Below are 25,084 nucleotides of genomic sequence, written 5' to 3'. Positions count from 1 at the left end.
ATCTCACTTTTTGCAAAGGAATTCGCAATGAAAGATCTTGGCCCTCTCAGCTCATTCCTAGGGATCACGGTTACAAGACACGACGAAGGTTTGTTTTTAAATCAGCAAGCCTATGACGCTGATATCATTTATCGAGCAGGTCTTGAAAATTGTAAACCTGTTTCGACTCCAGTTGATTCTCATGGCAAGGTTGGTGTATCTCTAGACAAACCCGTCGTCAACCCCACCAAATATCGTAGTCTGGCAGGCGCACTACAATATCTAACGTTTACACGTCCGGACATTGCTTATGTCGTTCAACAAGTGTGCCTACATATGCATGATCCCCGCGAAACACATATGAATGCTATCAAACGCATATTAACATATTTGCAGGGCACTCTTTTACTTGGCCTACACATTTCCAAATCGGCATCTCACTCTCTGGTAGCTTACACTGACGCCGACTGGGGTGGTTGCCCTGATTCTCGTCGATCAACGTCAGGATATTGTGTTTATTTGGAGAATAACCTTGTTTCTTGGTCTTCAAAACGACAAGCAACCGCTTCTCGTTCTAGTGCCGAGGCTGAGTACCGAGGCGTCGCCAATATTGTGGCAGAAACATGTTGGCTACGGAACCTATTACTTGAGCTTTCTTATCCTGTATCGAAAGCAACACTAGTGTTTTGTGACAACGTTAGCGCTATTTATTTATCGGGAAATCCTGTACAACATCAACGAACTAAACATATAGAACTTGATATTCATTTTGTGTGGGAAAAAGTGGCTAAAGGACAAGTTCGTGTTTTACATGTCCCAACACGTTATCAAATCGCCGACATCTTCACCAAAGGTCTACCTCGGTTGCTGTTTATGGATTTTCGCTCCAGTCTTTGCATCCGTCCTCCGATCGCTTCGACTGCGGGGAGTAATAGATAACATTAGAGTAGCGGCCAAGTAATATTTGTAACTAACTATATGTCTACTATGGTACAGATTGTGTAGCCTAAAATATGACAATTCTGTTACCTTAGATAGACACCAATGAGTTGTATATAGGCATCGACACATGAATGAACAAATCAACACTTTGCATTCTTTCACTTTTAATTCATGCAAACACTATATTTAACTTCTCCAAAAAAGAGTTACAGTCGAAATGGTTTATCTTGCACATCTTTGGGAGTTTCAATCTGGAAATATGAATCGAATCAAAATATCAAAGAAATAATCGTATCACCTATCGTACTAAGATTCAAGAAAGTAGTAGAGGATTCTTCTTGAAACAATACTTACATGTAACATGGGTTCATCCTGAGACCCTTTGTGTTGCATATGAGAAATGGCAATATTGACCCACTTACTTATGAACAAGTCCTTTCTAGTTAAGTTTTTTTTTTTTTTTCTCTAATACAATAAAATTTATCATTTAGTGCACAAAACCTCTAAAAAAATCATCATTTTATTCATAAAGTTGTATTATTGGATATGCTTTGTTAGTCAATAATGCTTTCGGGTCAACCCACCCGACCAATCAAATTTGCCCCACTACAACAAATTGGGTCTTTATTCGGACGATATGTCGTCCATGTTACAATTTCCGGATGACATCTCGCCCTAGAAAGTATTTTGAGATGACGGAAAAAGATGTTTTCGGACAACCTGTGGCACCTATGCTGACTTTCCAGTCAAACATCGGATGACATGAGGGACCTACGCTGACTTGAAATTTTATAACCGGCAAGATTTAAAATGGTTTGGACATTTCTTTTGTTGGTGCATAATCCTTAGTTCTACGTTTTATCTTTCAAATACATTCAGTCATGTAATGACATTTGATATTGTGACTATTGAATGGTTGTGTGTGTGTTTTTAATAATTTAATCAATAGTTAAACTGTGTTTGCAGTCGACCGAGTGAGTTCACTCACTCGACCGACTGAGTACACAGAGTCGACCGACTGTCTAACACAGTCGACCGACTGTGTGTGAATGCAGTATATATGCGGGACTTGACCTCCTTTGAGAGGTTACTCATTCCCATTACCCTAATATATTTAATTTTCGTTCCAGTCGTTCCCATTTCCCAATACCAAAACCCACCGAATACATATGTCTAGGAGTCGTTCTAATCTAGTTTCAATCCTAGGTTCGACTAATTCGACCCCAACACGACCCGTCCTTCGGTTAACCTTGTTCTAGTGATTTCCGCCATTAGATCGAGTTACAAGCACTTCTAAGATCCGTCTAGCAGCGTCTACATCTTCATGTCTTAATCTGCTACCTTGAGTCGGGCCAGGTGAAAGATACACCTAAAAAACAATTTTCTACTTTCCGTTCTCACAGGTGTCGGGTCGAAGAAGTGGCAACATTGTAGCAACTAGGAAACCTTGGTTTTCTTATAAGAAGTCTAAATGGCATGCGCGATTATATGATCCTCATATTGTTCCACATAGTGGAGATTTTAAAATCATTTCACGTGAGCAATAAGAATCGTAACTATAACATCATTTTTTTTTTTTTTTTTTTTTTTTAGTAAATATCGTCAATTATTAGTTTAAGATGGATGTTGCCCCGACATGGTAGGTTAGTGTTCGGTAATATGTAACTTAAAACGGAAAGTTAATTATTACTTTAATAATCCCATCTAATTCCATTAACCATGAATTACGCACGGGTGAACGACAGACCATTAGATGGCCAGTTTGACGCCTTTTCATATATAAAAATGTCAAATATTACACTAATTTTGTTAAAAAAAAAAAACTAGAAAACCAAATATTGGTATCTTGCATTCCCAATATATCATTCAATAACAAGACCATAAAAAACATTTTCTCCTTAATTGCAACAGTAAACAAAACAGATAATAAGACGTTTTCAGGGACAAAACATTCCAACAAGAAGAACTACGAGCAGATGGAAACTGACGATCATTGTGGATGCTATAGCAAGTTCATGAAAGCAGAGGCAGACACTGATGCAACATTGCTTCTCACTATTAATTTCGTAACACTGTAAGCCTCCGGCAGATAAGCTAGAAAAACGTGCTTGAATCTTATCCTTTTTTGATGTTGGAAGGTTTATCAGCAAGCGTTCAACATTACGCAACATTATATATATGTTATTGGGCTTATAGCGCTCTTGTTTCATCTGCTTATACAAATCATAGTAACAGTTGGAGATCTGTAAAATTTTCTCCATGACAAGTTGATCTTCAGGAATCTATGTCTCCTCATATTTGCAAAAGTTCATCTGCTCATTCATATATACCTTGTGACGCACCATTAGTGCTTTACTCTTATCTTGCTCATTCATATTTGCAATGTGGGTCTCACAATTAATTTTATACTGCTCTAGCAGCATCTGCAACTCATCCATAAGTTGTTGTGCTGATGCCTCATTCTCGAATGCTTGCACCTCCTGCATGATACCTTACAGTTTATAAAGTATAACATTCTAGGTTTATCATCATCTGATAAATATGTTAGATGCTTCGACGAGCCCAACACACCCACTATAGAGGACCTAGGTTATACTCACTCACTACACCAACACTTTGACGTTGGTTAGCCTTTAATTTTATGAATCCTTAGTGCACAATAATACTTAGACGACAGTGTCGACCATATATCATTTAGGCGGTATAACCGACCATGTATTACTTAGGCGGCAGAGCCGACCATATAATAAGAACAACACAAGTGCACTAAGAACTTAAACACAAACTAAGGCTTAACCGGGAAACTTAACAAAGAACACTTTTATTAATACAAAATACAATTACAATATTACTTACTTACAAACTTTTCTTCTCTACTCACACTCTTCTCACTTCTTACTTCTTCTCTACTTCTCAACTCACTCTTTTCACTCTCACAACTTCACACAACACAAATGAAATCTCCTCCCATATTTATACTACTCCATGGAACATTCTAGAACCTAGATATTTCCATGGATATATAAATATCTAGATATTTCTACAACCTACAAATATCTAGATTTTTCTTTTACATTTCAATTTCTAGATTTTTCTCTCATATTCTAATATCTAGATATTTTCTTATACATATTAATATCTAGATATTTTACCCATATACATTTACTAAATCCATATTATTCTAAATTTGCATTGTATTTTAACACTCCCCCTCAATGCAAATTTTCTTCCAACGATGTCTTGCAGACCATTCCAAGTGCTTCTCTGAATTTTGTAAACTTCGGTTTACTTAGGCTCTTGGTGAATATATCTGCTACCTGTTCATCTGTCTTTGTTGGCACCATCTTGATCTCCCCTTCAAGGACCTTCTCTCGAACATAGTGATAGTGTACTTCTATATGTTTTGTTCTTGCGTGAAAGACTGGATTCTCTGCTAGACGTATAGCTGATAGGTTATCGCAGAAAAGCTCTACTTGATAGTCTGTTGATTGATGAAGATCTTCCATTAGTTGTTTCAACCATGTAATTTCTTGTGTTGCTGACGATGCCGATCGATATTCTGCTTTAGTGCTTGATAAGGATACTGTTGGTTGTCTCTTGTTGCACCATGATATTACTCCTGATCCAAGACTAAACATGTATCCAGTTGTTGACCGTCGTGTATCATAGTCTCCAGCGTAATCGGCGTCACAATATCCAGTCACGTGACATTCTTTTGTTTTCTTGTACAAAATGCCAAAGTTAATAGTGCCTTTAACATACCTTAAGATGCGTCGTACAACATCAAGGTGAGTCTTCTTCGGATTGCTCATGTATCGACTAACCACTCCAACTGCATAAGATATGTCTGGCCGGCTTAGTGTGAGATAAATAAGACTTCCGACCATCTTTCGATACATGGTAACATCTTGAAGACTTTTTCCTTCATCTGCTCGTAGTTTTGTATTCGGATCCATCGGAGTTGAGATAGGTTTGCAATTAAGCATTCCGTACTTTTGTAAAAGATCTCGCGCATATTTTTGTTGTCCCAGAAATAATCCTTCTCTTTTCTGCTCTATTTCGAGTCCAAGAAAATGTTTGAGTTCTCCAAGCTCCTTCATATGAAATCTGATAGACAGATTCTCTCTTGTTCTTTGGATCTCCTCATAGTGATCTCCCGTGATGATTAAGTCATCCACATATACTAGCACTATGGCTAGTTTTTCGTGATCTTGTTTCACAAATAAACTAGAATCTGAAGGAGCAACTGTGAAACCACTTTTTACTAAGAACTCGCCAATCTTCCCGTACCAAGCTCTTGGAGCCTGCTTCAAGCCATATAGTGCTTTCTTTAATTTGCAGACATGGTCAGGATGGAACTTGTTCTCAAAGCCTCTTGGTTGCTCCATATAAATTTCTTTGTCAAGTTCTCCATGTAAGAAAGCGTTCTTGACATCCATCTGCCATAACTTCCAAGATTTGCTAGCAGCTAAAGCTAGTAGAGCTCGAATTGTTGTGATCTTCGCCACTGGACTAAACGTTTCTTCATAATCCAGCCCATATTGTTGAGAAAAACCTCTAGCAACAAGTCGAGCTTTATACCTTTCAATGGAGCCATCTGATCGAGTCTTCACCTTGTAAACCCATTTACAAGATATTGGTTTTACATCTTTTGGCTTTGGAACTAAACTCCATGTCTGGTTTTCTTTTAGTGCATTAATTTCTTCTTCCATCGCTTTCTGCCATTCTTGACTTTGTGCTGCTTCTTCATAAGTGGAAGGCTCAATATGTATTAATTCATCCACATGAGCAGCATTGGCATACCTCGGATTAGGTTGCCTCGGCCTTGTTGATCTCCGTAATTCTTGCACATGCTCCTCGGCATTCATTTGGCTTGGACGAACCTCTTCGAATGTAGATTGATGTACCCCAGTTTTCCATGGACTTGTTTCCTTAGAGTACGATCCATCTCCTTCTTTAATTGGATTCGATATGTGCTCTTTATGTTCTTCTTTCTCTTCTGGAACTTCTTCTAATCCATGAGATTCTGGAAGCTCTATCTTTTGAGGTGACCACCATGAAGAAGCTTCATCAAATACCACATTTCTTGAAGTATGACACTTCCCAGTATTTGGATCACAACATCTCCATCCTTTTCTTGATTCATCATAACCGACAAAAATGCACCGAATTGCCTTCTTGTCAAATTTGCTTCGTAGATGATCTGGTACGAAGACGTAGCATACACATCCAAAAACCTTGAGATGGTTGACGGTTGGCTTGATCTTCCATAACCTTTCATATGGTGAAATATATCCCAACTTTGTTTGTGGGAGTATGTTAATCACGTATGAAGCCGTCCTCATACATTCGGCCCAAAATTTTCCTGGTACATTCTTACCATAAAGCATACTTCGACAGGTTTCAGCAAGATGACGATTCTTACGTTCTGCCACTCCATTCTGTTGTGGAGTATTAGGGCAAGTTAATTGCCTTCTGATCTTGTGCTTCTTAAGATAGATATTGAACTCGGTTGATAAATATTCTCCTCCATTATCTGTGCGTAAGCATCGAATCTTAGTATTGAGCTCACTTTCTACCTTGTTCTTGAACTCTTTAAACTTCAAAAAAGTCTCCGACTTCTCATTCATGAAGTAAACCCACACATATCTTGAGAAGTCATCAATGAATGTCACCATATATTTCATACCTCCAAGTGATGTTTGTTTCACTGGGCCGAAAACATCTGAGTGTATGAGCTCTAGTGGTGTCTTGGACTGATGCGCTGACTCCTTGAATGGCAATTGGTGAGCTTTGCCAAATTGACATCCAGTACATATTGTATCTGTTCGGATATCAATTTGAGGAAGCCCATTTACTATGCGTTTTACCATCATCTCCTTTAACTTGTTGTAGCCCACATGCCCAAGACGTTCATGCCAAAGATCAGCCGTCTCATTTTTTCGAGTCTTATTCACATAAGCTGTTTCAGCAGATAATACATAGACCGATTCTATTCTTCTTCCATGCATAACTGGATTGCCAACCACCTTTACTCTCTTGAATACGGACACATCTTCTGGTCCAAAGAGCACATAGTTCCCTTCTGCTGTCAATTGTGGTACTGACAGTAAATTCTTCTTTAGGCCAGGGACAAGATACACCTTCTCGAGTTGGAGCTTATGAGTGTCGCCTTCATTTGGAATTATTGTCTTTCCAATGTGAGAAATAGACAACCTTGAATTGTCGGCTGTCAACACGACTCTCTTTCCTTTGTAATCCTCCATTTCTTGCAGCTTCGTCTCATCATTGGTCATATGATTTGAGCATCCAGAATCAATGATCCAATCATCTTTGTAGTTTATTTTTGACTTTAAGGTTGCTGCAAGAGCTTGATCATCCATGTCAGCTTCAACAGAGAGTCCTGCTTCTGCATCCCATGTTTCCTCATTAATGGTTGCTTCGAATGTGACCTCTTTCTTCTCATCTCTTGCGGCGGCCACATTTCCTTCGAAAGTTCGCCTTCTGGGGAATCTACATTCTCGAGCAAAATGACCCTTCTTGCCACAATTGAAGCATTCACCATTCTTTCTCTTATCATTTTCCCCGTATTGTTGGCGATGATCTCTTCTTCCTTGTTGAGCTCCCCCTGAAGCGTTGCCTTTTGATTTTGGGTGACCCTTCCACCCATATGTCTTACTTTCTTTCATCGCCTCTTGTCTTCGAGATGTTGCTTTCTTTTTATTGGTGAAGAGTGCATCTTCTCCGTCTTTTACGGTTACTTCATTCATCTGCTTGGCTAATGCCTCTTGATTTGCCAATAGATTCTCCAGCTCTATTAATGATGGTTGAGTAGGCCATCCTCTCACAGCGGCTATAAATCCATTATACTCGGATCTTAAGCCGTGGATGATAATTCTCTTCATCCTTGCATCACTCACTTTCTCTTCAGGAGCAAGTTGAGATATCTCACTGCAAATTGATTTCACCTTGGTGAAGTACTGAGAAATAGACAGAGTTCCTTGTGAGATACCCGCGAGCTCATTTTCCAAGAGCTGGAGGCGTGCTTCATTCTTCTTTGAAAATAATTTTTCAAAAGTTTCCCAAGCTGCCTTTGGTGTTTTCTCGTCACGGATGTGCTCCAATAGATCCTCCTCGATTGTAGTCTTCAATATAAATAAAGCCTTCCCGGCCTTGATGTTCCATTTTCTCAAGGCTTCGGAATTTTCTTTTGGTGGAGGCGTTGTGTCACTGCCAGCAACTATTTCCCATAAATCATGTCCTTGTAGGTAGGATTCTATACAAGTCCGCCAATAACCATAGTTGTGGTTATTGAGACTCTTGATTCCACTGCTCGTACTTGCAAGATCTGTCATCATGACGTCCAACGTCCAATAAGCTTGGTCCCTGACCGATGAGCTTTCACAGTTCCTAACTATGCTCTGACAGAATCTCCCTTAGAGCCTTGGTGAAAACAAGTCGATGTAAACGTCCAACGTTTACCGATTTCCTCCACTAGAAATGGTCCCGAACGACCCGCTCTGATACCAATTGTTGAAAGCTTCGACGAGCCCAACACACCCACTATAGAGGACCTAGGTTATACTCACTCACTACACCAACACTTTGACGTTGGTTAGCCTTTAATTTTATGAATCCTTAGTGCACAATAATACTTAGGCGACAGTGTCGACCATATATCATTTAGGCGGTATAACCGACCATGTATTACTTAGGCGGCAGAGCCGACCATATAATAAGAACAACACAAGTGCACTAAGAACTTAAACACAAACTAAGGCTTAACCGGGAAACTTAACAAAGAACACTTTTATTAATACAAAATACAATTACAATATTACTTACTTACAAACTTTTCTTCTCTACTCACACTCTTCTCACTTCTTACTTCTTCTCTACTTCTCAACTCACTCTTTTCACTCTCACAACTTCACACAACACAAATGAAATCTCCTCCCATATTTATACTACTCCATGGAACATTCTAGAACCTAGATATTTCCATGGATATATAAATATCTAGATATTTCTACAACCTACAAATATCTAGATTTTTCTTTTACATTTCAATTTCTAGATTTTTCTCTCATATTCTAATATCTAGATATTTTCTTATACATATTAATATCTAGATATTTTACCCATATACATTTACTAAATCCATATTATTCTAAATTTGCATTGTATTTTAACAAAATATATAGCACACGGGTTTAAAATCGTGTGCTGATTGCATGTAATAGTTTTCATTAATTAGATAGTAGAGCAACAAGTAAATGATAGTTGGGATATAAAATATTCTTCATAGTGAAATCTACCTCTCGTGACAATATCATGAGATTGGCATTTGGAGAACCATTTAGAAGATAGTTTTTAACTTCTGTAGGCATTTTTATTTTATTTTGTCCTTCCTCCGTTATACGGGAAAGTAGACTGCGGAGTGTGAGTCCTGGGAATTTGTCATCTAAGTTTGTGGGATAAGTCTTGAAACTCGTTAAGTTAGTAAATGGAGAAGGTAGATGTGAGACTAGCTGTACATTTGATGAAAGAACCAGGAAAATATTATATAAAATAATCAATACAATTTTAAGCCAACTATAACATATAAAAAAGAATGAGTGAGGTGTTTCTAAATTGTGTTTAAAATAGAATTTGAAGGTTGATAGATGCACGTAGGCATTAAAGAATGAATACCTCTACAATTTCCCATCCAAGCGTTAGAAATTTAACGTTGCGAATCTGTTGAAGCACGTCAATGATTTTATGCGGATTAGGATCATATGGTTTGTGAATATAGAAATCCACTTTCTCTAAAGAAAACAAACCATCTGCGAAAAAGTCATAATCAAATTTACTTTCATACCTCAATGAGGTTAATTCGGGTGCAGAAATCATATGATTCCCACAACATTTTAAGACGGTGAGATCTTTCAAGTGAGGTGCAACTACATTAACAACATCATACGATCCATTTTTGGGATTATAGCCAAAATGCCCATTCCCAGCAAGTTTCTTGCGCTGGAGCCAAAAAAAAAAAAAATTTGCCAGGTTGCCCTCGCAAGACGCAAGGTGCCTTGCGTCTTGCCCTCGCAAGGCGCAAGCTTCCGTCCTTGCGTCTTGCGAACTTGCGACATTATCTGATCAGATGTTGGATTTTCAGATAAGATTTAGTAAGATTTCTTAGATTTTTGTCGGATAAGATTTTACCCTATTTATAGTATGACCCTGGAACTTTGATTTCACAGTCTCATAAAAATTCCATCCTTGTGCAATTCATTGATTAAAGGTACTTTAAGGTACTAATTTAAGCATTTTTCTTCACTAATTATAGTATTTATTATTTGTTTGTATGATGATTATTTTTAATTAGTTTGTTAGTTACAGTTAATCTCAGTTAATATCCATGGACAGAAGAGCTAGAGCTTCACACCGACCATCACAAGGAGAGTCATCACAACAAGTTGCTGAAAGACGACGACTATTAGCCGACCGTCCCATTCTTCCTGGTATTAACGTTGTTGCTCAAGGTGGTTTTTTCGCGTACTGGCGGGGAATAAATGCTGGAGCTTTTCTATATCGTCAAGTTAATGAGTACTATCCCAGACTTGTTAGGGAATTCTATGCTAACTATGTCTTTGATCCACGTAAACTGAAATGTGTTCACGTGAACATGTTTGGTTATTCCTACGATTGGACGTTGGAGGAGTTTGGTGAGATTCTGGATATTCCAGATGGAGATTTCAAGTTTTTCAGTCTTAGCAAGGATGTGAAAAAGGCCCCGAGGAGGTCAGCTACAGGAAATTCATTCTCAGCTTCTGGGTTTGTTTCGGGACTATGTAAACCTGGTTTTTACATGCCAAACAGTGGTCCTGTCATTATCAGGGAGGAAGATATTCAGGACCAGTATCAACAGATGATGAATGTCATCAAGAAGAATGTCATGTTTCGAGATGATGCTGATGTGGAGCTATCTGTAACTGAAGTTTTGATTTTGATGTGTTTGCTTGAACAAATCCCAATTAATCTGGCATATGTGGTTGCTAATCGGATGGCAGGATTGCCTGCAGCTGGTGGGAGTGGATTGCCGTATGGCATGTTGTTGAACAACTTCTTTGCTGATGAAGACGAGTTGGTGTATCATTCTGATCGAGAAGTATTGAATGCTCAGATTATGTATGCTGCTACAATTTAATTAATCTTGGTTGATCATGTAATAAAGTAGGTCGTAGGGCCTTTTGTACTACTGGTTAATGAAATGGTATTTTAATTTTAGTCTATCTGTTTTATTGGTCATTTTAATTTTCAGTACAAGTTCAAGGACGACGGGAGTAATTTGGTCAATAACTTTTATAAACTTACACTTAAGCACTAGATAAATATTTGTAAACATAGATGGACATATACATTAACAGTAGTTAAACAAATAAAAAAAACTCAAATAGCAGCAACATAAAATAGTAATCATAGCATACGCAAAGACGCAAAACAAGCCTTGCGAGACGCAAGACGCAAAGTTTGTGGATCTTGCGTGCTTGCGTCTTTGCATATTGTGTTTTTTATTAGTAGGTTATAAACCTAATAATAACATTCACTTGACACACACACACTTCGCAAATATGCACAGACGCAGAGAAGCAAATTACGTGAAACCTAGCCAAACGCAAATACGCAAAGATCCATCATCTTCTCTCTCGTTCAAACAGTAGATCGAAACCACCATTACCACCTGCACTACCACCAGTTCATCCATCGTATTCACCACCACCACCACGTACCAGTGCCTACGTCACCAACTACGTCACCATCGTCTTCGTCTGCTCCATTTTAACTATGAAATAAATCAAGATATCAACCTAATAACAATGGCAAATCCGCAGGTTAGTTATTCCTTCACTATATATGTTAGTTATTTGGGAGGTGTATATCAATTTCATATGTTCATATATAAATCTGAAAATGTGCACACCAACTGTTCGATGAAATGTCTCTGTGATAATCATCATTATTAAACCGTATTCTTGCTTTTTTTTTAATAACGGTGTATATTATGTCTTGTTTTGTATAGTGTTTTGGTGAAACAACAATTTGTTACTGGTCAAATTAATTTGACTATCCAGGCAAAATGGTCGTTTTGCGTCCTTGCGTTCCGGACACAATCAAGTCGCAAGACCATATTTGTGACCTTGCGTACCTATAGTTTAGGACGCAAGACCAATTTTGCGTATTTGCGTATCATATGCTGATGTTGTTATTGTTAATTTTACAGGGATGGGTTGAAGGTAAACTGACGATGAAGAATAAAATAAGTATTATAGGTGATGTGAAGAAAGTAATGATCGAAAATCAAATAAAAATATTTAAACAAACGTGTTTTGGTGTATGGTTAGATCTTGAATACATGGGAAACGATCCCGGACTTGTACATGCAATGCTCCAATGTAAAACTGTACGGCCGGAAGGTATTGATGATGATAAGTACCCCGAGGAGCAAGATGACATATGGTTTAGATTTAAGCCTAATTTTTCTATTAGATTTGGTCGCCGTGAATTTTGTCTAGTAACGGGGTTTTTGTTTGGTACCCGTACGGATATGGCACATTACATCCCTAAAAATTATGAAAAAGAGACGGCTCCAATTAGACAACGTTTATTTCCGTCCATTAAAGAGAGCACAAACATTTTGATTGGTGATATTGAAAAGAAGCTTCTAAAAAGTAGTCGGGTTGGTGTTTCGGACGATGATGTGGTTCGACTAGCAATCATATTAGTTGTAGAGAGAGCTTTTATGGGTAAACAATCTGCCCATGTGGTGAACAAGAAGTTCTTATATTTAGTTGAAGATTTTTCAAGTGTTAATAAGTACCCATGAGGGTCTCGTATATGGGATCCGACTTACGAAGCGGTTAGTGAAGGGTTTGTTGTTCGGGAAAGCCAATTAGAGAGCGGCAAGGCGTACACTTTGGCGGGATTTATGTGGGCATTTAAGGTAACGACATGTTTGATTTCAAATTGTTTTATTATTTAAAGATAATATATATATTGATATTGTTTAAACAAAAATGATTTGTAGATTTGGATCCTCGAGGCTTACCGTCGTACCATTGAATCCTTTACTACAAAAACAGACAAGAATGGAGTACCGAGGGCTCTTTTTTGGAAGCGTACAACAGCGGAGACTTTTGGAATCTCTGATTACATTAAACTCTTAGATATTCAGGTCAGTGGGCTTTAATATTTGGAATTACCATTGACTGGTAAATGACTGTTGAAACAGAGAGAAAATGGCAAGGACGCAATACCATTCCTGCGTCCTTGTGTCTTTGGTAAGCGTGGTCGCAAGGCTGTACTTGTGTCTTTGCGTACGTGCTACTATGGAGACGCAAAGAATTGTTTGCGTCCTTGCATCTGTTTGACCAGAAAAGTTCCAAGTATTTTTTGTTATCTTGTGTATAAAGTCGTGTTTGATTATGCAGGATGATTGTCCCAAGAACAAGAGACATATACGTGGTCTCTTCCCCACTGATACAGAGAAGGAGTGTCAATGGTGGATTGATAGTGACGCATTATTTCTTGGAACTTTAGTTGAACAGGAGATCCAGCAAGAAGAGACCCCAATAATTCCAGAAACTGTAGAGGAGACACAGACACAGACACAGACACCAACACATCAAAATACCGAGGTACAAGAATTACATCGTGTGGTAGCGTTGTTGACCGAGCGGGTATCCAAAACTGAAAAATAATTTAAAGAGCGGTTGGACAAAGTTGAAAATGAATTAAGTGAATGTAAAAGGAAATTGTCGGAATACGAAGAAAACCCTTTTCCAGAGCAAGAGTATCCGGTATATTAAAATTTATTAATTATTTTTATTTTTTGCATTTGAATATTTGTTCTCAATGAATTTATATAATTTTTGTTTTTTATTTATTATTTGCTTAGGACGATACGTATTATGAGAAATCTTTCTCTGACAATGAGATTGTCAACCCTTCTCCGATGCAAATACGACGTGGAATAAGAGAAAGACGACCCACGCGTGCATTAAGGTCCCCGTTTACTTCACCTGGATATAGAAAACCAATTGAGAAGGTAAATTGCTGCATTATAATATTTTAATTGTGTTTTTTTTATAAAAAAAATGCATAAATATTTGTTGTTCTTGATTCACTGATGTGGACGCAAGGTTATTCTTGCGTCCTAGCGCTTGGTGGACGCAAAGTTTGTCTTGCCTCCTTGCGCTTTGTGGACGCAAAGTTAGTATTGCGTCCTTGCGTATGTTGTTTTTATTAACCAGATTTCCTGTTTTGCACAGCTGTCCAGACATGTCATTGAGAAGGTGGAAAACATGAATGCGATCAACCTAGATACAGAAGAGCAATGTGTTGATGAGTAAATGGTTGATCAGAAAGGGGACAACCTGATGCTATGGTAGTTGATAATGTTGCCCCTGGTGAAACAGAAGGACCAAAGAATGTAAGTGGTAAGGATGTGAAGGTGACTTTTAAGAGAAAAAGGAAGGAAAAGGACTGGGCTAGTGAAGAAGAAATCTTTGCCATGATCGACAGACTTATCAATGATCAAGGTTATCTTAAACCACCACCCACTGGAGCATGGAGAGATCAGAGAAAGCATGCACCCCCTGCAAAAGATCCCACGACAATTATACAGAGCAAGCAAGAGACCCGTTGCATGTTCATCTTTCAAAGTGATCAGTTCATTTACCTTGGTACGGAGTTTTGGATTCGCTTGCTGGGGTTAGGAGAGGCAGGATAGTTGGAGAACTTGGTGAGTGATCTTCTTAATGTTTTGTTTATGACATGAATTATTGAGTTAATATCTTAACCTGTCTTCTTAATTTGTAGCACATTAATGGCTGGGCTACATTTCTTTTAAGATATCGTCAGAGATTTCTCCCCAGAGCAAGCCAGATGTTTAACACTCCTGAGTTTCCACATGAGGTGGTTAAAACAAGTTCTCGATGGACAATTACGCCATCTGGATTCCTGGCTTAGCTAGCAAACTTTAAAGAATTTTGGGGATTAAGTCAGAAGGAGAAGGAGGAGAGGTTGAAGCAAAAGGAGGAGAAGTTGAAGCAGGCCAAGGCCAAAGATCCTAATTTCAAAGAGAATGAAGGAATCACTACCTTTAGGGTACCAAATTACACTTATATAATTGCTCTTGGGGATGGTAGTGATGAAATGTATCCAGCTTGGTCTTCATGTGATCAGGTAAGCATTTTAATTATCAATCTGGTGTTGATTAAAATTAGTGATCAGTTAATGTTTTTTGTAAACTGGAACATGCGCAGGGTCTATCTTGCGACCTTGCGTCTCGTTATTTACTTGGACACAAGGTTAGTCTTGCGACCTTGCATCTTTTATTTTGCTAAGACGCAAGGTAAGTCTTGCGACCTTGCGTCTTCGTGTTATTTGGATGCAAGGTGCATTTTACGTCCTTGCGTATGGATGGTTTTCTGACTAAACGTTCTTTCTGTTTCAGATCTTGATCCCATTACACTTTAGAGTCCCAGAACATTTCTTGCTGCTATCATTAAAGTTAGAAGAAATGAAAGTTTATGTGTACGACAGTTTACCCGGTCTTGCAAGTGAACAACTACAACATGTTGTCACAATGTTGTGTGAAAACTTGCCCATCTACTTGCACGCGATTGACTACTATAACAAGATGCCAGAATCACAGCTTGAAGATTACTACCAAAACAATGAGAGTATGGAGTTGATGATTGAATCTGGGCGTAATGTGCCAGTGCAGGCAGGTCAAACCGGTGACTGTGGTGTTTGGGTGTGCATCCATATGGAGAGACTGGTGTTTGCACAGGAGGGGCTTGATGACATTGGAGATCCAAAAAAGGCTGCACAGGAATATAGGAACAGAATGGCAAGGACGTTCTTCCGTGCACGTTTTGATACACTACCACCACCACCAGAGGAAAAAGATGCGACAAGGGATGCTAAAAAGGCTGCACAGGTTGTTTGATTGTACCCTTGTTGATATGTATATGTGTTGTTTGAACTTGTTGTTTGTAATTATATGATTACAAGTACTTACTAGTAGGTCTATATAAATGTGACTCTGATGGGAAAGAATAGACTGTAAGAGTAGCAGTATGCAGAAAGATGGACTATCTTGTGATTTGACCAGGGTTTGGAAGAAAGATGGACTATATTGCGACCTTGCGTCTGTGTTAATGAGGTCGCAAGGTCTAACTTGCGACCTTGCGATCGCAAGGTATACCTTACGACCTTGCGTATGTGTAAAAGGTCGCAAGGTCTATCTTGCGACCTTGCGTATGTGTACATGATTGGACTCAAGGTTTAATGATAGCATACATAAACCAAAATATAGATTATTATTACACATAACATAGATAAACTTCTAGAATTTATTACAACGAGAAGATATGACATAAAAAACATACAATCGGAAAATAAACCGAAACTTGGAGATTGGTTTACTAATTATCGCTCCCTAGATTGCACGTTGCATAAAATTGAGACTGATAAGCATGAAACGCTTCTTTGTCAGTGAGTTTCTCCTTACCCTTCTTCGACTTTGAAGTTGAGGCCGATGTTTTTACTACCCTTTTCGTGGTTGGTTCACCAGTTCGATCAACTGAAGATTTGCACGTATCCCTACCATGACCTGGTTCTTTGTAACGAGTACATGTTCTTACTGTTTTTTCAGTGTCTTCACCCGTTGACGGATGACGTTTTGTTGATTTTGGGCGTCCGGGAGCTCTTTTTGGCTTAATGGGAGGGTTTACAATTGGTAGGACGTTGGGCCCCGGATCCGACCATTCAGACCGATGGGGCAAAGGAAGGATGTGTTCTATATACGTACTTATATAAGTTTCTGTCGTGAACCAATGAGATACAAATTGAGTAACATCAGCTACTCCAAACAGTCGTGCTGCTGTAACAACATGTCCGCAAGGTATGCCTGATCCCTGCCACTGCCCACATGAACAAACTTTATCTGCTAGATTAACGAGGCCATTTTTTCATCCATCGCGCACTTCTACTAGATTGTTTGTCGATGGAATTGCTTGCCATCTTCTTGACTTTTTCGTCCTCTTGGCTAGTTTATGTTCAGCATATGGAGTAACAGTTGAAGTAAGACTAACCGATTGGTTGCGATGTTTGAAATACCAATCTTGTACCGAAGCGCGAAAAAATTCCAATAACATGCAAACAGGTAGTTTTCGAGCATGTACGAATAGTGCATTAACAGACTCTACACTGTTGTTAGTAAGGTATGAATACCTAACATGTTCCGCTCTACTTCTAGACCATTTGTGGAACCCGACATCACTTAAAATTTTGTAAGACGCTTTCAATCTTCTTCGAAATACATCAAGATGATCCTCAAAATCTGACGCACGATAAGCTTTGACCATTTTCCAATAATGCCATTCAAAATATTTGAATTTGTTCAATTTACTTTTAATGCTTGCAAACAAATGACGAGCGCAGAAACAGTGAAACGCTTCGGGGAACACGGTTGAAACACCATGTGCTATTGGCAAACCTCGATCCGAAATAAAAGTAAGCTCTGACATACGATCACCCATTCCCCAAGTCATTAAATGGTCTCGTAGGTTGCCCAAAAACCAATCCAAAGACTCGTTTGTCTCGCCGCCAGCAATTCCATAAGCCAATGCAAAATTCCATTATTGCCATCCATCGCAACAGCAACTAAATTTGTACCCAAATATCCTGCCTTCAAATGCGCTCCATCGACGATGATTATCGGGCGACAATGTTGAACAAATGATTGAATCTGCAGGAATGAACAATGTTAAAACAAATATGTTTTTAATTTTTTAATCGATACGCAAGGAACGCAAAATTTAAAATATACATATTAAATGGTAATAGTGATACTTACAACTACGCCAAGGGAATAATAACACATCAGAAATCTATTTTCTTTGTCTGTGATCAAATTCGTTACGCTTCCGGGGTTGTGAATCTTAATGTTATGTAGGTAAATTGGAAGCATTTGGTACGACTCTTCACTACTCCCACGAAGCATCTGTAATGTATGACATTTGGCCCTCCATACTTGATTGTAAGATATGCTGACACCAAATTGGCTGCCTATATCCGCACGTATATCGTTTGCTTTATATTTCCGGTTTGCAGATTTGAATGAATCCACAAGCATACTACCCAACACCTTTTTGGTTGCATGTTTATTGTTTCCCATAATTAGTGTGCGTGAGCATGTGTGTACGTCATGCAGTTTCTTTACCATAAAGTTTTCAGTGAATCGTATACTGTAAGCACTAGATTTCCACTCACAGTTTGGCAACACACATTTAGCGGTGTATCGAGATTTGTCTGACTTTACAGGCTTTATTTGGAAGTTTTCTTCAAGACATTTTGTAAATAGGGTGTTTATAAACTCTTCTTTGTTCAAGAAAGTTTGACGGACTTTAATTAAATCTGACACCCTATACGTGGTTGGTATTTCAGTCGTCTGTTCGCGCTCTTCCACATGCTGACTCAAAAGAGTTGGCATAGTCCAGAACGGATCTTGCTTTTCTTCTTCATATTGGAATTCTGCATCTTCGTCTTTTCTTCCATCTGAATCACTATCTTCGACAAGAGGTACCTCAAACGGGTGGTCTAATTCTTTAATTTTACATACATTTTCAATACCATAGTTATGCAAATCAAACTCTTCTATGTTAGGAAGTGGCAATTCAGGTTCTTCCGCTTCCAAATTGTTGCTTGCAAGGTTTTCTTCGGTATCATTTTGTAGTAATAATTGTTGTGGTTGGTGTTTTGGTGGTTTTGGTGATTTTGGTTTTTTTGGTGTGGGTGTTTCTTGGTTTTGTTGTAGTAGTGGCTGGTTTGTCGAGAATTTTATTTCTGGAATCCGTTGTGGCTGATGCATTATTACTCTATCGACAATATAAATATCAATAGGAGCATTTACAATTGCATATTGTAAAAACTCTAGAAAATCTTCATCATCATCAGTAATATCAAAAACTTGATTATTAAAAACGTATCTCATTGAAACAGCTGCATTCGGTGGGAATTGAATCTTTTTAAGAACATTTTTTAACAATATTCTCCGATTCATTGGTTTTACGGGCGCAATTGGGAGTCTTAACCGAATTCTAAAACAATCTCGTGGCATATATATGGGTATGTTGTTAATGTACAAAAAAGAACCCCCACAACATATATTAACAACAAATTTATCATCATTAACACAATTCATAATGACAAAAATTAGTGAAAAAGTGGTTAAAATAGTACCTTAACGTGGGTATAAGCTCTGCATTGAAAAATTTTGAAATATTTATGAGACTGTGATTTCAAAGTCTCAGGGTCAATCTATATATAGGGACAAAATATTATCCGTAAAAATCTATGATATCTGACGAAATCTTATCCACAAAATCGTATTTCTAATCAGATAAGGTCGCAAGCTCGCAAGACGCAAGGACGCAAACTTGCGCCTTGCGAGGTCAACTCGCAAGGCACCTTGCGTCTTGCGAGGGCGATCTGGCAATTGTTTTTTTTTTGGGCTCCAGCGCAAGAAACTACATGGGAATGGGCATTTTGGCTATAATCCCTCCATTTTTAAGTGTGAGATTAGAAAGATTAGAGTGGGAAATGGTGAAACCATTCCTTCCATCTACGCGGCAGGTGGTTAAGGAAAGACTCTTCAAGTTTGGGCACTTGGAAAATAGACCACCAAACTTGATAGCATTTTCCTCTGGGACGAAGACAGATTCGAGATGCAATGTTGCTAAAGCTAGTAGATCCCAAGATGATGTGATCTTGATGTAAAAATGAAGTCCAATCAAAGTGAGATCTTTGAGAGATTGAGAACTAAAAAGAGAAAGAGGGAACTCTCTATGACGTTCATTGTGCGAACAAATGATAGTCATCTTTTGGACATTGTGCAAAAACGAATAGTTCATAACAGTTTTGAGAAACGCTTGGCTAACTTTTTCATAAAAACTAAGTTTAACATAGGACAAATCTATTTCATGATTGCGGGATAACAGAACACGATTAACAGACTCTGAGAATTCAAGTATCGAATTATGATCGTGACTAGAGAAAACGAGATGTGGGATTGACTTCCAAGTATTCTTCCATCTAGATGACAAAATGCTAGTTTTGATAGCTTGTTTGGTGTCAATATACGAGAGAATTTTGTGGATGAGATCGTCTGACAAGTTGCTTAATCTATCGCTTTCTACATTCATTCTCACTATTCTGCAAGTAAATAACATATAGCAAGAATCAGAAGATGGTAAACAGAATCTCTACAACACATACTATTCAAGCTACAACTTTAATTAAACGGAGACAAGTTATGCATCATTTTTGATAATGTTTTCTGAAACCATTTTATATAATATTTCCTGAATATTAGTAAGTTTTCTCCATCCAAGACTCTAGATAATGTTTATTTTTTTCTTAGTCCAATAACAATTGGTACTGAACTACTACTATATTATCCTACTAGGGTTTGATGTAATTGATTGGTCCACGTGGCACCCTCCCTCTCACAAAGTCATACTATTCACCACTTCTCACATATTTTGAGATTAAAAAAAAAAAAAAACACACACAAAATTAAAATTAATGCGGTTACTTCTCAGCCATACAATTTTTTTCCCTTCATCTTTATTTATTTGACTAAGGTAGTGTACAGACACTTCCATGTCTTCCACCATACTTTGAGGTACAATATCACCTTCCACCAACAGCTCATACACGTCTTCATTATCGCATCATCAGATTTCATCCATTTATCTTCTTCCCGACCTTCAATCGATTATATCGCAAAATCGCCAGGAACCCTAATTTTTTTGAGTACGTATGTTAAATAGGTATGAAACACGTTTTCAATTTGTGTGCTTTTCTTTTCAATTGTTCGATTCTTTCTTTTAACTTTCTTATACCCTTGATCTGTTCATTTTTTTAATTTTTTTTTTTTTTTAATTTTAGGGTTTAAATCGATTTCTATGGATGCTGAAATTGAAACCCTTATTTGTAAGCCTATAATCCCCAAATTATTTACTGAAATGTAAGTTTCTTTCAATTGAATTTATTCTTTAATTTTTATTGATAAATAAAAGTTATTATTTGTATCGATGTAATTTAGCAATGATATTGTAGGAGGTTGAGTATGGATATGGATGTCCAACTAGCTACTTTTAAATTTTACTTTAATTAGTTTTCTGTAAAGATATACCGCAATTTTGTGCTCGATGTTATGGATCTTTGGGATTGAATATGCACCACACTTCAAAGCAGGTAATCATCCCTGAATTAATATTTTGATTATGTTGTGTTTTCTAAGTTGATGTTTTCGGATGTGATTGCAGAAACATGGTGCTGGACAACCACTAATTTCGTTACTTCAAATAGGGAACTTGCATTTCATCAGGTGCTCTTTAGTTCAAGTTGTTTAACGGCAGCTAGAATTTTATGTTTTTTTTTTTTTTTCTATCATACATGAATACTTTTATTTAATTCGAAATTTAGATTGGAAATTTATTTGATAGTTGTATTGTTAGTTATATGTATTTTGTTTTGTTCTTTTTAAATTTTCTGAAAATGTATGTTTTAATTCAAGATTTGATCCGATTTGTACCGTTTGACACAATTATCTCCGTCAATGTATGTCTCTTTCACTTATTATGCATTATTTAAAAAAAAACATTTTATGTTAAAATTTGTTTAAAATGTTTAGCTCTAGCTCAAGGATATGTATATATATATATATATATATATATATATATATATATATATATATATATATATATATATATATATATATATATATATATATAGGGGCAGGATCAATGGGGAAGTAAACAATCAGGGGGAAACGGTGGAAGCAAAAAAAATCGTTTTTTGAAAAAACTTTGTTCACGAACATTATATATTGGATGAAAATAAGAATATTTAGAAAAGACACTTCGTGATGAATGTTATTATTTTGGAGGGAAAACTATCGACAAAAATAACATTCAAGATAATATTGTTCGTGAAGAATGTTAACGTTTTTTTTCTTCATGTTTTGTGAAGTAAAATTTAGCCCGATTTAGAGTTTAGGGTTTAGGGTTTGGTGTTTTGGATTTATTCCATAAACCCAAAACACCAAACCCTAAACCCTAAACCGTTCGTGTAAAAAACTCAATCTAAATCCTAAATCTAAACCCTAAATTTCTAAACCCTAATATCTAAACCCTATAAACCCTAATATCTAAACCATAATATCTAAACTCTAATGTCTAAAACCTCAACATACGCTCGAAAAACACGATAATTGTTATATATTACTTCTTCGAGCATTTTCCCGCCAAAATAATAACATTCATCACGAAGTGTCTTTTCTAAATGTTCTTATTTTCATCCAATCTATAATGTTCGTGAACAAAGTTTTTTCAAAAAACGAAAATAAAAATAAAAAATTGCTTCCCTCCGCTTCTCCCCGATTGGTTACTTCCCTCTTGATCCTACCACTATATATATATATATATATATATATATATATATATATATATATATATATATATATATATATATATATATATATATATATATATATATATATATATATATATATATATATATATACCTATGTATATAGAATTATAGGTATTGTATATATATGTATCTGAATCTTATCAATTTGTTCTCATAATTGTTCATTTTTTTGCGCGGGAACCATTTTTTTGGGGGTATTTTTTTTAACTTTTTGCTGTTTGTTTGTGCTTTCGTGCAGGTTTTTCTATGATTTCAACCGACCTCTCATCGCCTGAGGTGTAGTGTTTTGTTTAATTTTGGTTTCTTCCAGTCAGTTGCTTGGTTATTTTTTCAATTTTGTTGTTCGCCTTTGTGAATTTTTTTCCAGTAGAGTTTATGCATAATACGATCGGGTTTGGTTCTTCCACGTAATTTAAAGCTTTAAGTTTAAGTTGTGTTTTGCATTTTCCAGTTGTGTGCAAACTCTCGATTTACTTTCAATTATTTATGAATAGTTGTGATACAGTAATAATCTACTTCAAAGTTTAGGGAAATTGTATTCCGCATGGCTGTTAGAATTAGTTGTAATGAACCTGCAAGGCTGTTATGTTTGAACTTATTTTGGACCATGCATTTCTGTGATGGTAAGCTAATTTTTTATGGTAATCATGTCTGATATCTAGATAATATAAATGTATATTATGTTTTGGTGATATATGTATATGCAAATATATGATTATATAAGCTAAAGTGATACTTATTTGGGTTTGACCCGTTTCACACACGAGCGTTGGAAGTTTACAATGGCTTCATTTTCTTCACATTATATAGGCATAAGGAATAAGTATAGATGGGTGTATAGGGCAACTGTGTTAATATTTCTATACTAATGCAAGTGTTGAGAGATACAATTTGACGAGCTTATGTGCTAAGTTGCATTCTGTTATTTTTTTCTTTATTTTTTTTTTATTTTTTATTTTTTTTTGCAAGCTATTGTCTTAACAAATGTTGCAACCATGGCGAACCATGTTTTTTTCCTTCACTTTGTACATAACTCTGAGCCTCATATTTCTTTTTGAATTTTTTTTAAATCAATCTTCCCTTTGCTACGCTAATGTAAAAGATACAGGGGAAACTGCGCTTAACGGTACAAAAGTAATTATGTGAGAAAGTCTCTTTTTTAATGTGTCATTATCTAATTATCTATATGTTACTCATTTAGTTATATTTGATGTTCATTGTTGGGATGTGCAGGAGAAGTGTTATCCTTTCACATACGAATAGCACAGATTTTCAGAATTGACGAGGAATAACAAGTAAGTTTTAACCTTTAAAAATGCACCTCATTTTTCTTTTTGGTTATTTTCCAATCAATGTTGCCTTTGTTATGTTGCTTTTGAAGATATGAGGGAAGCTCAATTTAGTTGTATTTAATGTTAATTATACATGGTATATGCAAGATACTTCTAGCATAAAGCCAAACTACCGTTAAGTTTGATTATTAAAATTTGGAAACTTTGTATGTTATTTGTATTAAAATAGGTGTTGATTAATCGTTAGTTTGTTCAAGTAGAATAGCAAATTGCAGTCTTCTAAACATATCATTTGTAAGTTTTAGTCTTTCAATATCAAAGCTCCGGAAATAAATGAGATCGTGATGATGAGATATCTATCCACTTCATATACTAAACAACTCTGTTTTTTTAGTTACATTGAAGATATTGATGATGATAAAGAAGACCATTGTCAACTTGCTACTGTTCAAGGTAACTTTTGGCTTCAAACTAATGATTATGTCAACTTGCTACATAATCATTTAAAAAACCCGTGAAATCACGGGTTATTTAACTAGGTGGTCACGAACTTGGCCTCTCCACTAGAAATGCAGGCGGGCTACTGGCTTGTGGTACGATATACATAAAGGGATTGAGGAATCATAAAGGCACCACAGGTTCAATCACTTCGATTAATAGATTCATATCAACTTATTCGGAAACGATTTAGCTTTTTTAAAGTATACCTTATTCTCTGTCAGTTTTATGTTATCTTCATTGTGTAGTCTTTAATGTTTGATAATGTGGATTTATTACTTCTAATATCAATATCAGGTTTAAGTTTTATGAGGTTTGATAATGTGGTGTTTATGTCTTATGTCATTCGTTTTTTAATGGGTTGCTGCATGAATGATGCAAACATAAATTGATAGAACAACAATATGATCGATGTAAAAATCGTGGAAAAAAATTAGCAGCAACGCGCGAACCCATAACTCTTGTTATTATCAACTCGTGTGATTTTGTTATGATTATTTTAGCCTTCATTCATTTATTCCATAGGTAATGACTTCCAAAAGGTTTTTTATTTTTTTGAAAGGCAACAAATTTATTATTGTAAAAATTTGGGTTATTTGATCATATAACTGTGAACAGTATTAATCAAATGTGATCAATACTCAAATAGGATCAAATTTTACACCGATGAGTAGTTTTTATGTTCTGATGGTGATGATATGTATAAGGATGATGATGATGATTATGAATATAAACAGAGATATGATCAAAGTAAACTATTCATAATTGTTTAGATTAAAAGGTGTTAGGCTTACAACAAGGGATTAGAGAGAGTTTGTTAC

At 36.6% G+C, this 25,084-nt stretch overlaps 1 protein-coding gene and 1 long non-coding RNA gene across 7 annotated transcripts; one reads left to right on the top strand and one right to left on the bottom strand.

The window, feature by feature from the left end:
- Nucleotides 1–19,502: 19,502 nt before the first annotated feature.
- On the bottom strand, nt 19,503–20,177 carry LOC139860322 (FBD-associated F-box protein At3g52670-like). Its single transcript, XM_071849089.1, has one exon. It carries the CDS (start codon nt 20,175–20,177, stop codon nt 19,503–19,505), a length of 675 nt encoding a protein of 224 aa, XP_071705190.1.
- Nucleotides 20,178–20,653: 476 nt separating this feature from the next.
- On the top strand, nt 20,654–24,572 carry LOC139857261 (uncharacterized). 6 transcript variants are annotated; one of them, XR_011762435.1, is made up of 7 exons: nt 20,654–20,807; nt 20,926–21,004; nt 21,167–21,234; nt 21,306–21,367; nt 22,712–23,768; nt 23,995–24,059; nt 24,160–24,572. It is a non-coding gene; the product is annotated as an uncharacterized lncRNA (long non-coding RNA). The 6 variants fall into 6 exon arrangements; XR_011762436.1 differs by having other exon boundaries at nt 21,097–21,234; XR_011762439.1 differs by having other exon boundaries at nt 20,926–21,234; nt 22,712–23,599; nt 23,707–23,768.
- The last annotated feature ends 512 nt before the right edge of the window (nt 24,573–25,084 follow it).

This window comes from Rutidosis leptorrhynchoides, chromosome 7 (assembly GCF_046630445.1).
Source record: "Rutidosis leptorrhynchoides isolate AG116_Rl617_1_P2 chromosome 7, CSIRO_AGI_Rlap_v1, whole genome shotgun sequence".
Classification (NCBI taxonomy): Eukaryota; Viridiplantae; Streptophyta; class Magnoliopsida; order Asterales; family Asteraceae; genus Rutidosis; species Rutidosis leptorrhynchoides.
This window is presented reverse-complemented; position numbering and strand designations above follow the sequence as displayed.